The sequence below is a fragment of the Littorina saxatilis genome, linkage group LG4 (genome assembly GCF_037325665.1).
Source record: "Littorina saxatilis isolate snail1 linkage group LG4, US_GU_Lsax_2.0, whole genome shotgun sequence".
NCBI lineage: Eukaryota > Metazoa > Mollusca > Gastropoda > Littorinimorpha > Littorinidae > Littorina > Littorina saxatilis.
This window is the reverse complement of record NC_090248.1, coordinates 29,550,770-29,563,943: the sequence shown is the minus strand read 5'-3', so window position 1 is coordinate 29,563,943 and position 13,174 is coordinate 29,550,770. Positions and strand designations below refer to the sequence as shown.

The 13,174-nt window shown below is 43.4% G+C and overlaps 1 protein-coding gene across 1 annotated transcript; it reads right to left on the bottom strand.

Moving 5' to 3' along the window:
- Positions 1-377: 377 nt before the first annotated feature.
- LOC138965558 (uncharacterized) lies at positions 378-11,213 on the bottom strand. Its single transcript, XM_070337741.1, has 6 exons — positions 10,824-11,213; positions 7,959-8,099; positions 3,894-3,970; positions 2,780-3,113; positions 1,340-1,480; positions 378-454 (listed from the first exon to the last, which is right to left on the bottom strand). Exons 1-6 carry the CDS (start codon positions 10,879-10,881, stop codon positions 378-380), a joined length of 828 nt encoding a protein of 275 aa, XP_070193842.1. The 5' UTR covers positions 10,882-11,213.
- Positions 11,214-13,174: the final 1,961 nt, after the last annotated feature.

The following is a 13,174-nucleotide window of genomic DNA, read 5'->3' as shown; positions in this document are numbered from 1 at the left end:
GCTCGCCTGGGGACATAATAAAATTATAATTAATTATTTATTGTATTTTATGTTATGTTCAAAATAAATAAACGTGTGTTTCGGTGTTATGAGTGTACAGGAATGAACTATTCTTCAAAGGTACAAATACATTTCAGATGTAAGACAATCAAATGCATCACGAATGCAGTTCTACCCCTCATCCTTAACCCCCACCCACCCCCCAACATTGACGCCGTAAAAAAACACCTCCGACGAGCGTGTTGGACACAAACAACTCTGTGAGTTAAATTCAAGCTGTTCCCACTCGAACACAGGAACCCCCTGACCTTCATCCATCTCCAGTCGCGCCCCCATGGAAAATTGGTTGACTAAGGAGAAAGATATATACTGAACTGTTAGCATGCACTGCTGTCAGCAGCACACCGTTGAAACTTCCTTTGGATTTCTGGTGCTTCCTCATCATCAGCAGAATCTGACAATACAAAAACATGAATAACCCTTGTGATATTACCTCATTTTTTGTTTGTTTTGTTTGCTTAACGCCCAGCCGACCATGAAGGGCCATATCAGGCGGTGCTGTGCTTTGACATATAACGTGCGCCACACACAAGACAGAAGTCGCAGCACAGGCTTTCATGTCCTCACCCAGTCACATTATTCTGACACCGGACCAACCAGTCCTAGCACTAACCCCATAATGCCAGACGCCAGGCGGAGCAGCCACTAGATGCCAATTTTAAAGTCTTAGGTATGACCCGGCCGGGGTTCGAACCCACAACCTCCCGATCAAGGGGCGGACGCCTTACCACTAGGCCAACCGTGCCGGTCATATTACCTCATGCCAGGGTGACAAGTTTACACTAAATAAGTAAATGTATTCACTTTTACATGAATGGCAGCTACAAATAAGAAATTAAATCTACTATGTTACTTTGTGGGAGTGAGAGGGGGGGGGGGGGGGGGAGAGAGAAGGAAAGTCATGTTTGCAACTACAAACTTAAGAGACTTTCAGACACTGAACAGCGACATCGCCATTCAAATATGTCCTGTCCCCACTCCAACACCATGTATATGGGATGGATTCACCCATATTGTCCCTTACTGTCACCTACTGCAGTGGAGCGCTGCGGACTTAAATTAAGGCCCCTCCTGTTTTTGAACACCAGGAGCTTCTAGTTTGCTGTTAGGTAGGCACCGGCTCATCTTTCCTGCTTCCTTACTTTCTTTTACTATCAACATTCTGTTCACAGTTGTTATTTCTGCCAAAGTGACCAATCGCATTTGTTTTTTATCCGAAACTGGGAGTGCTTGCAGTACTGTAGTTGATAGCATGCGTACACAGAAGAAGAAGACTTACTGTCAGGTGCAGCTGTAGCAGGACAAGGTTGATGCATAGGCGGAGAGGGCTGGTTATGTGGCGGTGCCAAAGAGTCTTTTGTTGCGAACCTTCCTGATGCAGATCGTTCTGGAATAGGGCTGTGACCCTTTTCAACAAATTCTGTAAATAATAGTTACAATATGATAGAATAGATAAAATCCTAGATCGCAAGTACAAAAGTTTATGTATAAGTACCGTAGTATTAATGTTTGCTTTATTGTGTAATGCAATTAATGTTAGCACAATATATCACATTGTAGTGTGCATTGAAGTATGAACGTTCTCAATTTAGATTTAAAACAAATACACTTAGTGTACACTACATTGGGGTGTGCACGTAAAGATCCCACGATTGACAAAAGGGTCTTTCCTGGCAAATTGTATAGGCATAGATAAAAATGTCCACCAAAATACCCGTGTGACTTGGATAATAGGCCGTGAAAAGTAGGATATGCGCCGAAATGGCTGCGATCTGCTGGCCGATGTGAATGCGTGATGTATTGTGTAAAAAAATTCCATCTCACACGGCATAAATAAATCCCTGCGCCTTGAATAAAAATTGAAAAGAAAAAAAAATCCCTGCGCTTAGAAGTGTACCCACGGATACGCGCGATACTGGATAAGCCTCATATTGATTGATTGAAATAAAATTGTATTGGTGGTTCAATGTCACTAGCCACAACAAAGGCGATACCAGAGAGAGGGAGACCGGGATTCAAACCTGTGACTATGAGAGTCAGAGGAACTATATGTAGTCCACGCTGTGTACCGAATGAGCCATCCCAGCCCCCCAATTTAGAAGAAGAAGAAGAAGCAGAAGGAGAAGAAGATGATTTAAGAATACAAAAAAAAAGGTTATTACAATACTAGATTTAGAGATAGTCTAGCTGTGTTCTTTTGTGCAAAAAGAGCAAAGAATTCATGTTTGTTTGTTTATTTGTTGCTTAACGTCCAGCCGACTACGCAGAGCCATATCAGGACGAGGAAGGGGGGGATGAAGGGGGCCACTTGTCAAGCGATTCCTGTTTACAAATGCACTAACCCATTACTTGTGTCCCAGCAGGCTTTAGTAAAACTAAATTAATACCTACTGGAAGATTACCAGTTTCCAGTATGTTAAAATAGGCTTAACCTATCTACTGCTGGACTTACATCAGAACACTAACAGAAACTATACATGAATCGCGAGACAAGCGGCAAGAGAAGAGATTTTTGGAAAAAATACAGGTGAATGAGCAAGAAGGCAGAAAAAGAAAAGAATTCATGAAGAAAAAGAGAGCATGACAGAAAGAGGAACCAAAAATCTACCTAACAGCAAACTAGAAAGCTCTGCGGTTCCAAAAACAGGAGGCCTTTAATTTCATAACCGCAGTGCCCCACTGCGGGAAAAGGAATTCATGTTCAAAATGTCACACATACCTGCCTCCTCATCCGAGGTGATGGCTTCATCTTCAGCCACTTCCATCTCATCCAGGGTGCAGCGCTGGTGGTCTTGCAGCTTCCCCTTTTCAAGGGCAAGGAGTAATTTGCTGACTTTGGCCAACTGCATCATGTCTGATGGGAGGCGGTAGTACTCGCGGTGTCCCATAAACTGAGCAAGGGCATCCAGCTCGTTGTCCTTCAAACTGACTATCTGGGACAGAGTAGCAACCTGCTTTCGAAGTGAAGTAGATGTGATGAACTGTGGCTCTGCCAACTGCGCTGATGTCACAAACTTTCGAAGCGTGTCAGATCCCCGAATGTGCCCCTCCGACTGAAAGAATGAGCAAGAAAACACAAATTTGTTGGAGCCGCTGACACCAGCATCATCCCTTTTTTGCACAAGCAGTTCCACAGCTGCTTTCACCTGTGCAGTCATGAGAATTGGGACAATTCGGCCACGTTTTCCGATTATCTCAATCCTGGTCAGCTTGTTACATAGGATTTTTTCAAATGTGCTAAGTGATTTGAAGACATCTTTCACACAGTCACAGCACCGTCGGAGGATGCCATTTTGGATGCGTCGTAAGCGAGACTGAGCTTCGACAACATTATTATGCAGTCCGCCGATACCGACAAATAGCCTACCTGGAAGCTTTCGTGGGCACAGAAAATGAGCCAGAGGACTTCGCTGATACTGCCTGGCGCACTTCAGTTCCTGCCATCGTTCAGAATTGCCAAATCGAACAATCAAAAAGAGTACGACTGAGGAAGTAACTGGGACATTCTTCGCTGTTCCTTCCAACTGGCAACTCAACTGAACTTGTTAGCCTTTGTTGGTGATCTGTTTCGACCGTATATTTTTGTTCTTTTTTCATTATAAATGCCTTATTTTGTCTGAGAAAAAGAACCAGTTGCTGAAAAAGAATGCACAACTCTGATGCATGTTTTTCAGAGGCAAAAGAACATAGACTGCAGATAGCAAACATATTTCATTGCCTTGATCATCACAGGAAACTCACAAGTAATGCAGGTCAAACATTTAACAAATCAAATCGCAAAAACAAAATATCTTCAGACAGGGCAACAAATAATCTACTCTATAAAAACTCACCATTTGGGAGTCAACTGAGTGATGGCTGCTTATAGAGTCCTCTGTCACAAGCGCCTGTGGTTCGAAGCTGCAGTCAACTGTAGGAAAGACAGACAGAAAGCGCCTGTGGTTGCATGATGCTTGGGACTTAACCTGTTTTTGAGCTTCATATTTCCCCTTTACGTTGGTTTACAGTTAGAACAGTCTAGTTAACTGTTTTCATATTTGTGTATAATAAATTTGATATGGGAGATTTTACTTCATTCGTACTGAAGCTTGCGTAGAGTCCAGCTAGATCAGCTGTAAGTCCTATTTCATAGACTGGACTGGAGAAAGGCATTATGGTTTGTCTATACATGCGACTCAGTTGCAGTCGCCCTCTTGTTCCTGAATCAAGCTGAAGCCAAATACTGGTTGAACGTCCGTATATATACTGTTCAAAAAAAGAAACGCATAGCTTGTAATATTTGGTTAATTTAGTTATATGGCTACAAGGATATCCACCAAACTGCAGAAAATGTTTATCTGGTCGTCGACCTTTCGTCCATTGCCACAAGTGAGCTCTGCACGTGACGCATGCGTTATCAGTGGCTACAATGTCAAAATTGCTCATTTGGCATGACCATTCGTCATGCTTCAGTGTAATCTCGTGAAACTCGGGGAATATTGAGCTCTCACCATGTCTTCCAAAACCCATAAAAGCGGATTGTTCGCCACAAAGAAATCAGACGACAATTCAGCGACGAAAGATGGCCCGATTGAGCAGAGAAGACCGCCAAATTGCATTGGGTCGTTTACAAGCAGGCCAAAGTCAAAGTGCAATCGCCAGGCACTTCCACGTGTCCCAGAGCACCATCAGTAGACTGTGGGTCAGGTTTCAAGCCACTGGCTCCGTTGCTGACTTGCCACGAGCGGGAAGACCAAGGGCGACAACTGCTGCTCACGACCGCTTCATACGGCTCCGCCACCTCCGGAATCGTTTCCTGTCGGCCTCATCTTCTGTCCAGGCTCTCCCCGGGCCACACCGATTATCGGACCAGACCGTGCGGAACCGCCTGCATGAAGCTGGTTTGAGAGCTCGCAGACCTCACAGAGGAGCTGTCCTCACCCGCCGCCATCGCCAGAACCGAGTGCAGTGGGGCAACCAGCACCTTCGCTGGACCGTCCGGAATCACTGGAGACACGTGTGGTTCAGCGACGAGTCCTACTTCCTGCTCCAGCGACATGATGGTCGGAGGAGGGTCTACCGGAGAGTAAACGAACGTTACGCGCCCAACTGTGTGGATGAGGCACCCGTTCATGGTGGTGGAGGCGTCATGGTGTGGGGGGCGATCAATACCGCTGGAAGGAGCACCCTGGTGCACGTCCAAGGGCGCATAACTGCCCAGCGATACGTGGAGGAAATTCTGCGCCCACACGCCCTTCCTCTTCTGGCTGACCAGGATGCCATATTCCAGCAGGACAACGCTCGCCCGCACACAGCACGACTCACCACCCAGTTCCTCACCGACCACCATGTCCAGGTGCTTCCCTGGCCATCCATGTCGCCAGACATGAACCCGATAGAACACCTCTGGGATGAATTGGACAGACGTGTGCGCAGGCGAGAAGAAGCGCCCGCAAATCACCGCGATCTATTGCAGGCACTTCAGGAGGAGTGGGACACCATCCCACAGCAAGATATCCGGCATCTGATCCAGTCCATGCCCAGAAGGTGCCGGGCAGTTGTTGCTGCTCAAGACAGTCACACCCCCTACTGACTTGACAGCCTCGGCACCCAATCGTATTGATTGACTGATTGATTTGAAGATGCAAATGAACTGTGTGTGCATTCAACTGTGTCCATACCAAATTTCAAACAAATAATCTAAATATTGGATTTTCTGTTAATTTTTTAGAAAAATAAAACAAATTTGGCAAGTAGCAACTATGCGTTTCTTTTTTTGAACAGTATATATGTATCGTCTATCGTCAGACTACATCGTCTGTCTTCCGTCTATCGTCTGTCTTCCATCTACCGTCTGTCTTCCGTCTATTGTATGTCTTCCGTCTGTCTTCCATCTATTGTCTGTCTTCCGTCTATTGTCTGTCTTCCATCTATTGTCTGTCTTCTGTCTATTGTCTGTCTTCCGTCTATCTTCTATCTATCGTCTGTCTTCCATCTATCGTCTGTCTTCCGTCTATTGTCTGTCTTCCGTCTATCTTCCGTCTATTGTCTGTCTTCCATCTATCGTCTGTCTTCCGTCTATCGTCTGTCTTCCGTCTATTGTCTGTCTTCGATCTACCATCTGTCTTCCAACTATTGTCTGTCTTCCATCTATCTTCTGTCTATTGTCTGTCTTCCGTCTATTGTCTGTCTTCCGTCTATCATCAGACTACATCCCAAGAATTCAGCATTTTCTCTAGTGGGTCCTCTATTTTCTCTGTTAACTGTGGGTCAGTCCATTCATCAGATTGGGATCTGCATATATATGAGCGTTGCATAGGCAAAGGCAATATTGCCGATTCATTACAAAGCACTGGAAAGACCGTCTGCTAGACTGCAGCTACTAGTTTTGCAAGGTGTGTTGCAGGAATTGAATTTTTACCAGGGATGTATTTCATAGACGGCAAGAATTTAGTTTTTGTACAAACTATATCGTCTGTCGACCAGTAACAGAAGCAAACCTGACCAGGTATGTGCATGCAAGCACTTAATTCATCCACGGTGATGAAACAGGAAGCATGCTTTATTGTTGTAAATATATATATAGGATATTGAGCAGCTTCCGTTGACATATATGGCCTTATGACCGAAATAGGTCCATGTACATGTGAGACTATCAAATCATAACCCTGAATTCTCCAATGTGTATCAGAATAGCAATTTAACTACATATCTTAGTCATAACTAAACTGTGTTAACTGTAGTGTGATCACCCCTCCAGAAGTATTGCATAACAGTTAGTTAGTCAGGGGTTCCACTGGGTTTTTGCTTTTTGCGTTTGCATACACAACATGACTGAAAAAATGCGTTGAAAACGCGTACCATTACAAACTTAATTGGGGGAAAAAACGCGAAGGAGAAGTGTGTTTTTCTCACTACGATTGAGAAGACATGCAGTGTTGGCGTTAACCGGTAATTACCGGTATTTTACCGGTTGAAACGAAAAAATCCCGGAACAAAATTGGCTGCCGTTGATTTTTAGAACTACCGGTCTTTTTTCGCTGGCAAAACTATAAAACCAGTACTCTGAGCTGGATTCTAACTGGTTCCAATGACCAGCCTACCGTTTTTTTCTGGACTGTTTGCTTCATAAAAGTTTGCGTACCGGTTTGAAAAAAGTACTAGCGCCATCACTGGACATGATGATGATAGGTAACTAAAAGAAGTCCCTTCATCAGATTCTGTTCTTTCACTTTCCGACGACAGATCGGTCTGTTTGCGTTTTGCAGTGGCTCTGTACAGGTAATAGGCCTCTAAGCGAGGAACTGAACTATTTGCATGGCGCTAAATGGAAGATATTTCAGCCTGAAAAACAATCACTGTGGGTCAGTCCGATGTAATCAGAGTAGACCCGGACACCCCTGGCCTGTAAACTGAATCGGCAGTGCACCAAACTAATGGCATGTGTGATAAGGCAGACCATTGTTTTGCTGAACACAGCAGGATCAATTATTTATTCTGTGACTCATGACCCCCCCCCCCCCCCCCCCCAAAGAAATGTAATGCAATCTTCCTCTTCGGTAGAGCTGGTCATTCATAAGGCTATCGCCGGTGGCAGTGACCTAAGGAATAAAGATTCAATTCGGTAGAGCACTGGTACTATGGCCTCTGGCGATAAGTACACGAGTGTTAACAGTGATGAACAAGGCGGGTGGGGAGAATCAGAGGTGGGAGTTCAGGTGCTCTCTTCGTGGCTATTTAGTGTTTTGAGTGCAATTGTAATTTTGCGTGACAAAATGCAACATGTCGGTGAAAATGTGTACGGAGGCTGAAAACTGCGTATACTTTTGTGTGTGCAATAAGTGGAACCCCTGAGTTAGTTCCTTACTTTCTGGTTAAATCTTGCCTTTCAACAAAATAAAAATGGGATTACATTGTACCTGGATGATTGCTGGTGTCATCTGGCAATGGTATGGCAGGTAGACTCTTAGCCAGTGCAGCCTGCACCATTCTTTGGCCGTATGAGAAATGTGGGAAGTACTCCCTTGTTTTAAATCTCTGGCCTCGGCCTCCTGGTTCCACTAGTGACATAATAGAACATTTTATTAGTAAATTTTCATTTGATTAATAATATCATCCTACATACGTGAGAAAGACACTCGTGAGATAATAATCGTTCAAATCACACGTGTGTATATCATGTAAATGAGGTCATGTCAAGCAAGTCTGGCAGGGACCTGTTTTTCCACTGCTTATGATGCCAAAGTCACCGAGACAAACGTCATTATAGAAGAAAAAAGATTGCGCTCGCTAATTACCTTCGATGAATTTTTAGAACTAACACGTCAAGCCACACTTTCAGAGTGACGTTTCTTTGCTTTGACGTAATAGATTGCACGAGGCTTTAGAAGAGATCGAGGTTCCAAAACAAGCGTCTTCAATTTAGCTGCCTCGACTGCAGGACATTTTCAGTAAAATACACGTAAGTACAGTATGTAGGATAAACAGAATACTACATGGCTTGCTGTTTTGTACCAGATTTACACTCGTTGCTTTTTAAAATAGTGAATAGCTCGCTTTCGCTCGCAGTTCAATATTTAAAAAAACAACTCATGAAAATCTGGTACGACACAGCAAGCCATACATAGTATTCTCTATTTATACTTCCCTAACTCACATAAAAGCATGTGTACATTTTTAATTGAGAAGCATTGTCATTCAGGTGTGTCTGATCCAAAGGAGTTGGACTTGGAGTATGATGAGAATGCATTATGTCTTACCACTGACGAGTCTCTGTCAGATGATGAATTGTATGATGCCGAAGAAGGCAGTGAGTTTTCTGACACTGTGACAGTGACATTGCGTCAAAGATGGTAGTGGTCGAGGGGGACCATGGGTTGAATGTCGAGGAGAGAAAAGAAAAAGAGAGCCTATACACTGTTCAATTAGCGGCTATGCTAATTATTTTGTCTGTAATGAACTTAAGTTGATGAGTTTGGGGGAGATACAAAGTACCCGAGCTACTGTAACCGGACTGCCTGGTCTCTGGGAAGAGACAGGGATAAACCATGCACGGAAAAAGTACATCATAGGTTTGAGGGGAAGCAGTAATGTCGTGGACAGGAGAAGAAAACAGAACAAAAAGAGGATGAAGAGAAAAAAAGAGGAACAAAAACGTGTGCGTGTGTATGGGTAAAGTAAAACACAAACAGTAGTTGGTTTTTTTTCAACAGACGGATTTCGTCCCCAGAACGGAAGAATGGCTCCAATACATGATAAGTCCAAAGTCAGTCCAGCTTCGCCCGGTCAAATAACTCTTCACGTCCTGAACACATTTCCCTATTGCTAAGCCTCAGTACCGTAAGGATTTGATGAAAATGACCAGAAAGTGGGTATCTGTGTGTGTCAGACATGACATTTATGGGTTTTATGTTATAAAACATGTATGTAAAGTATACACGTATAATACATGTATGTATTATCATTATGAGTAGTTAATTAATGAAGAAATCATACTGTCATTTTAATTTGTAACTAGTATGCATTAAATTGACAGAAGAAGACTCATCGTGTAAAAAGCAGAATTAATGATTCGCATGCCTGTTGGACCATGATTATGGGGGAGCCGAGTCTCCACTCACTCACGTGCAACAGGTGAAAAGCATGAACATATTTGACGATGCACAGAGCAGAGAGCGACGTGATCGAGTAACCGGACTTTACGGCCACGCCAGGAAGTCGCCGCGTCGGCTGGGTGATGGTGGAACAAAGAGATGAAACTTTCTTTCTTTATTTGGTGTTTAACGTCGTTTTCAACCACGAAGGTTATATCGCGACGGGGGAGATGAAACTAAACTACATTAAGCTTACAATTTCAATGTCAAGCGATTGTCTGCTTCGAGTCCCAGCACTTGTTCTGCCCCTAATTCGTCGATAATATCCCCAAATTTGTCTTTACTGACTGTATCAGCATCACCAGAGATGGTCCCAAAATCTCCGTGAAAAAAAAAATCAATACAAATCCATTGCAAACTACCAAAACGTTCACCAAACGAACGAACCGCGGAGCAGCTATGTGCTTGTTTACAAAGGAAGTGACCTAAATGTGGTTTTCAAGCACAGAGAGCGCTTCCGTCCTGTGAGGTCATTCCTAAGTATAGTAACAAAGTCGTGCGGTACAGGACGTGAAGAGTTTTTAATTAAATAAATCGAATTAAAAAAAAAATATAGTCGCACCGTGACTGACTTATTCGGTCTCCCTAATTCAACAGCTACTAGGCCTAAGGCGAGATTGAAATTTGAACATTGGAGCTAGATCTCAACCCGCCTCAGGCTCCTACACATAAATTCAGCAAACAAGCACAGACTGACACAAACAAAACATAGTTATATAAATACTGATAAAATCAGTGCTATTCGATCGCTTGTACGCACAGCTAATCTCAGAATCTTTCGGAAGTTAAAAAACCAACATGCATCGTGCCTTCTCAGTATAAGAGTATTTAGATCTGTGCACCACTCACCATAATTTGTTTTAATGTATAAGACTCTTGCATAGTAACCTGTACCAACAACTTGATAAGCCATTGATAATTAATGACTGATCAAGTTCTTGTTAATGTCACTGTCACTGGATTGTGAGCTCTAAATTCCAAAAAACGAGGTTAGCCATTTTGGAATGTCAGAGCCATGTGGCAACAGACCTGAAAGATAAAGTTGAAGGCGCGTCACTATTTCAAAAACAACTCAGTCAACTGTCTTTTCGTCTAAAATGGACAACAAAGTACTATAAATATAATACACACCTGTGTCTGTGGTAATGTAGCGGCTGCGGCGTTCACCCCGCGTGTCGGCGTCAGCCATCGTGTCAAATCACGGTTTCACGCGGCAATCCGCTCTCTCTCGCTCTCTCTCTCAATGTTGTCGCCAGGGGAACCCAAAAAACTACAGTTCTTGTTTTGACCGCAAAACACTAGCCCAACACACTCGCCACACACTCAACCCTGACAAAATTATCATAGTTTGGACAGAACCAATAAAATCAAATCCTTGTGTCACATGGTATATCTTAGGGCGGGAAGCTCGAAAATCGAGGCATCCGTTGTTGTGACGTCAAAACAACGGGGTGCGTCAAAACAATTCGGCTCCATTTTCGGGCCAAAGTCAAAACGACGCGGTCTTAACAAGAACACACACACACACACAAATACACACACACACACATAAACCACGATCCTCGTTTCGATTCCCCATTTATGTTCAAACATTAAGTCAAAACTTGACTAAATGTGAAAAGGACTGATAGAGCCTGGATAATGTTTTTTCTTGATTTCTCTAAATTCTGCTCATGATTATCACAGGTGAAGCAAATGGCATGATAGGAGTAACATACAAATGTACATGTTACTTAGTTCAGTCTTAGTTGCAGTGCTGCAAAGCAAGCACAACTGCACAAATCAATCTTCGTTCTTATCAAAACACACAGAAAGCTCCGTCACTGAACACATTACTGAAAAGGGTACGAAGGGAAACAATTTGATGAAAGTGGTACGAACGGACACATTTTCCCGTCAAAATCAGTACGAACGGACACAAAACTGTTTTTTGCAAATTCCATTCGTCTTATGGTTCACATAGGTCCAATATCACACGCATTCGTACTTTGTGCTATTTGAAAACGATTGGAATACACAGAACTTGTAGCGGGGGCCTGTTTCACTCTGATCTAACGAATGTGTATGAACGGAAACGCTTTTCGTACGAAGGGAAACATGCACTTTTGTACGAACGGAAACATGGGGTATGAACGGAATCTGTATGTTTTCAAAAGACAAGTGATTGTACAAAAGCCATGGGTTTCTATAAACTTCTGTTCAAGCGAAATGTCGTAACAGGCAATGGTTTTGGTGATTATGTGCAAATCAGAGGTCAGATTCGATAACAGAGCGAGAAAAACAAGAAAATGTTAAAAAATCAGGCAATTTTGCCACGTTCGGCCCGCGTGTGTTATTATTAGGATTCACTAGCACCTTGGTACTTATCGTACACATAGCCCAACCATTTCGCTACCTTATTCTTTCAATATCACACAAGCGCGCTGCCCACACGACTTACCACAACGTTTTTCCCGAAGCAAGTGACGAAAATGGGGCTGTATGAACGGACACATCCTGCGGATGAACGGAAACATCCGGTGGATGAACGGAATCAGTTGACACACCGTGTGTTGGTAGACTTTATTGGATGTCGTTATTCAAATGTATCCGTCAGAGACAGAGAGCTTAGAAAGGAATTACGTAATTGGTAGACTTTATTGGATGTCGTTATTCAAATGTATCCGTCAGAGACAGAGAGCTTAGAAAGGAATTACGTAATTGGTAGACTTTATTGGATGTCGTTATTCAAATTACAAACCGCCACAGACAGAAAGCTTAGAATGTTTTAGTTTTTGTGGGTTTTTTGCGCATGAAAAGACTTCAGGCCAGATTTTCTTTACAAAACCGGGGAGGTAGGGTAGGGGAAGGTTTTTTTTTTTTTTTTTTTTTTTTGAGCATGAAAAGACTAGGTGTCTAAAGCAGAGTTCCACTATACTTTTTGGTTTGAAACGTTCACAAATGCTTTGGGTATTACCAAATGTAGGCAACTAGATGCTACAATCTATATATATATACGACTAGTGTCTGTGTGTGTGTGTGTCTGTGTGTCTGTGTGTCTGTGTGTCTGTGCGCGATGCGCGGCCAAGGTTCTCGATGGATCTGTTTCAAATTTGGTGATCATATTCAGGTACACCCTGGACACAACCTGGTCGATGAGATATTTCAACACGTGCTCTCAGCGCGCTGCGCGGAACCGATTTTGGTTCCACCTCAGCTATTTTGGTTCCACCTCAGCTTACCCGGGCCCCCATACCGACACACCATAGCCGCTACACCACATCACAACGCCAAAGTTCTCGGTGGTTCTTTTTCAAATTTGGACACCGTATTCAGCTACACCCCGGACACAATATCATCGATGAGATATTTCAACACGTGCTCTCAGCGCGCAGCGCTAAACTCATGTTCGTTTTTGTGTTCATTTCACCATTATAAGTAACTCTTCCTTATCTTCTCCAGTGTTTGGCGTTTATCTCCCTTCCTTCGTGTGGCTTTCCCGT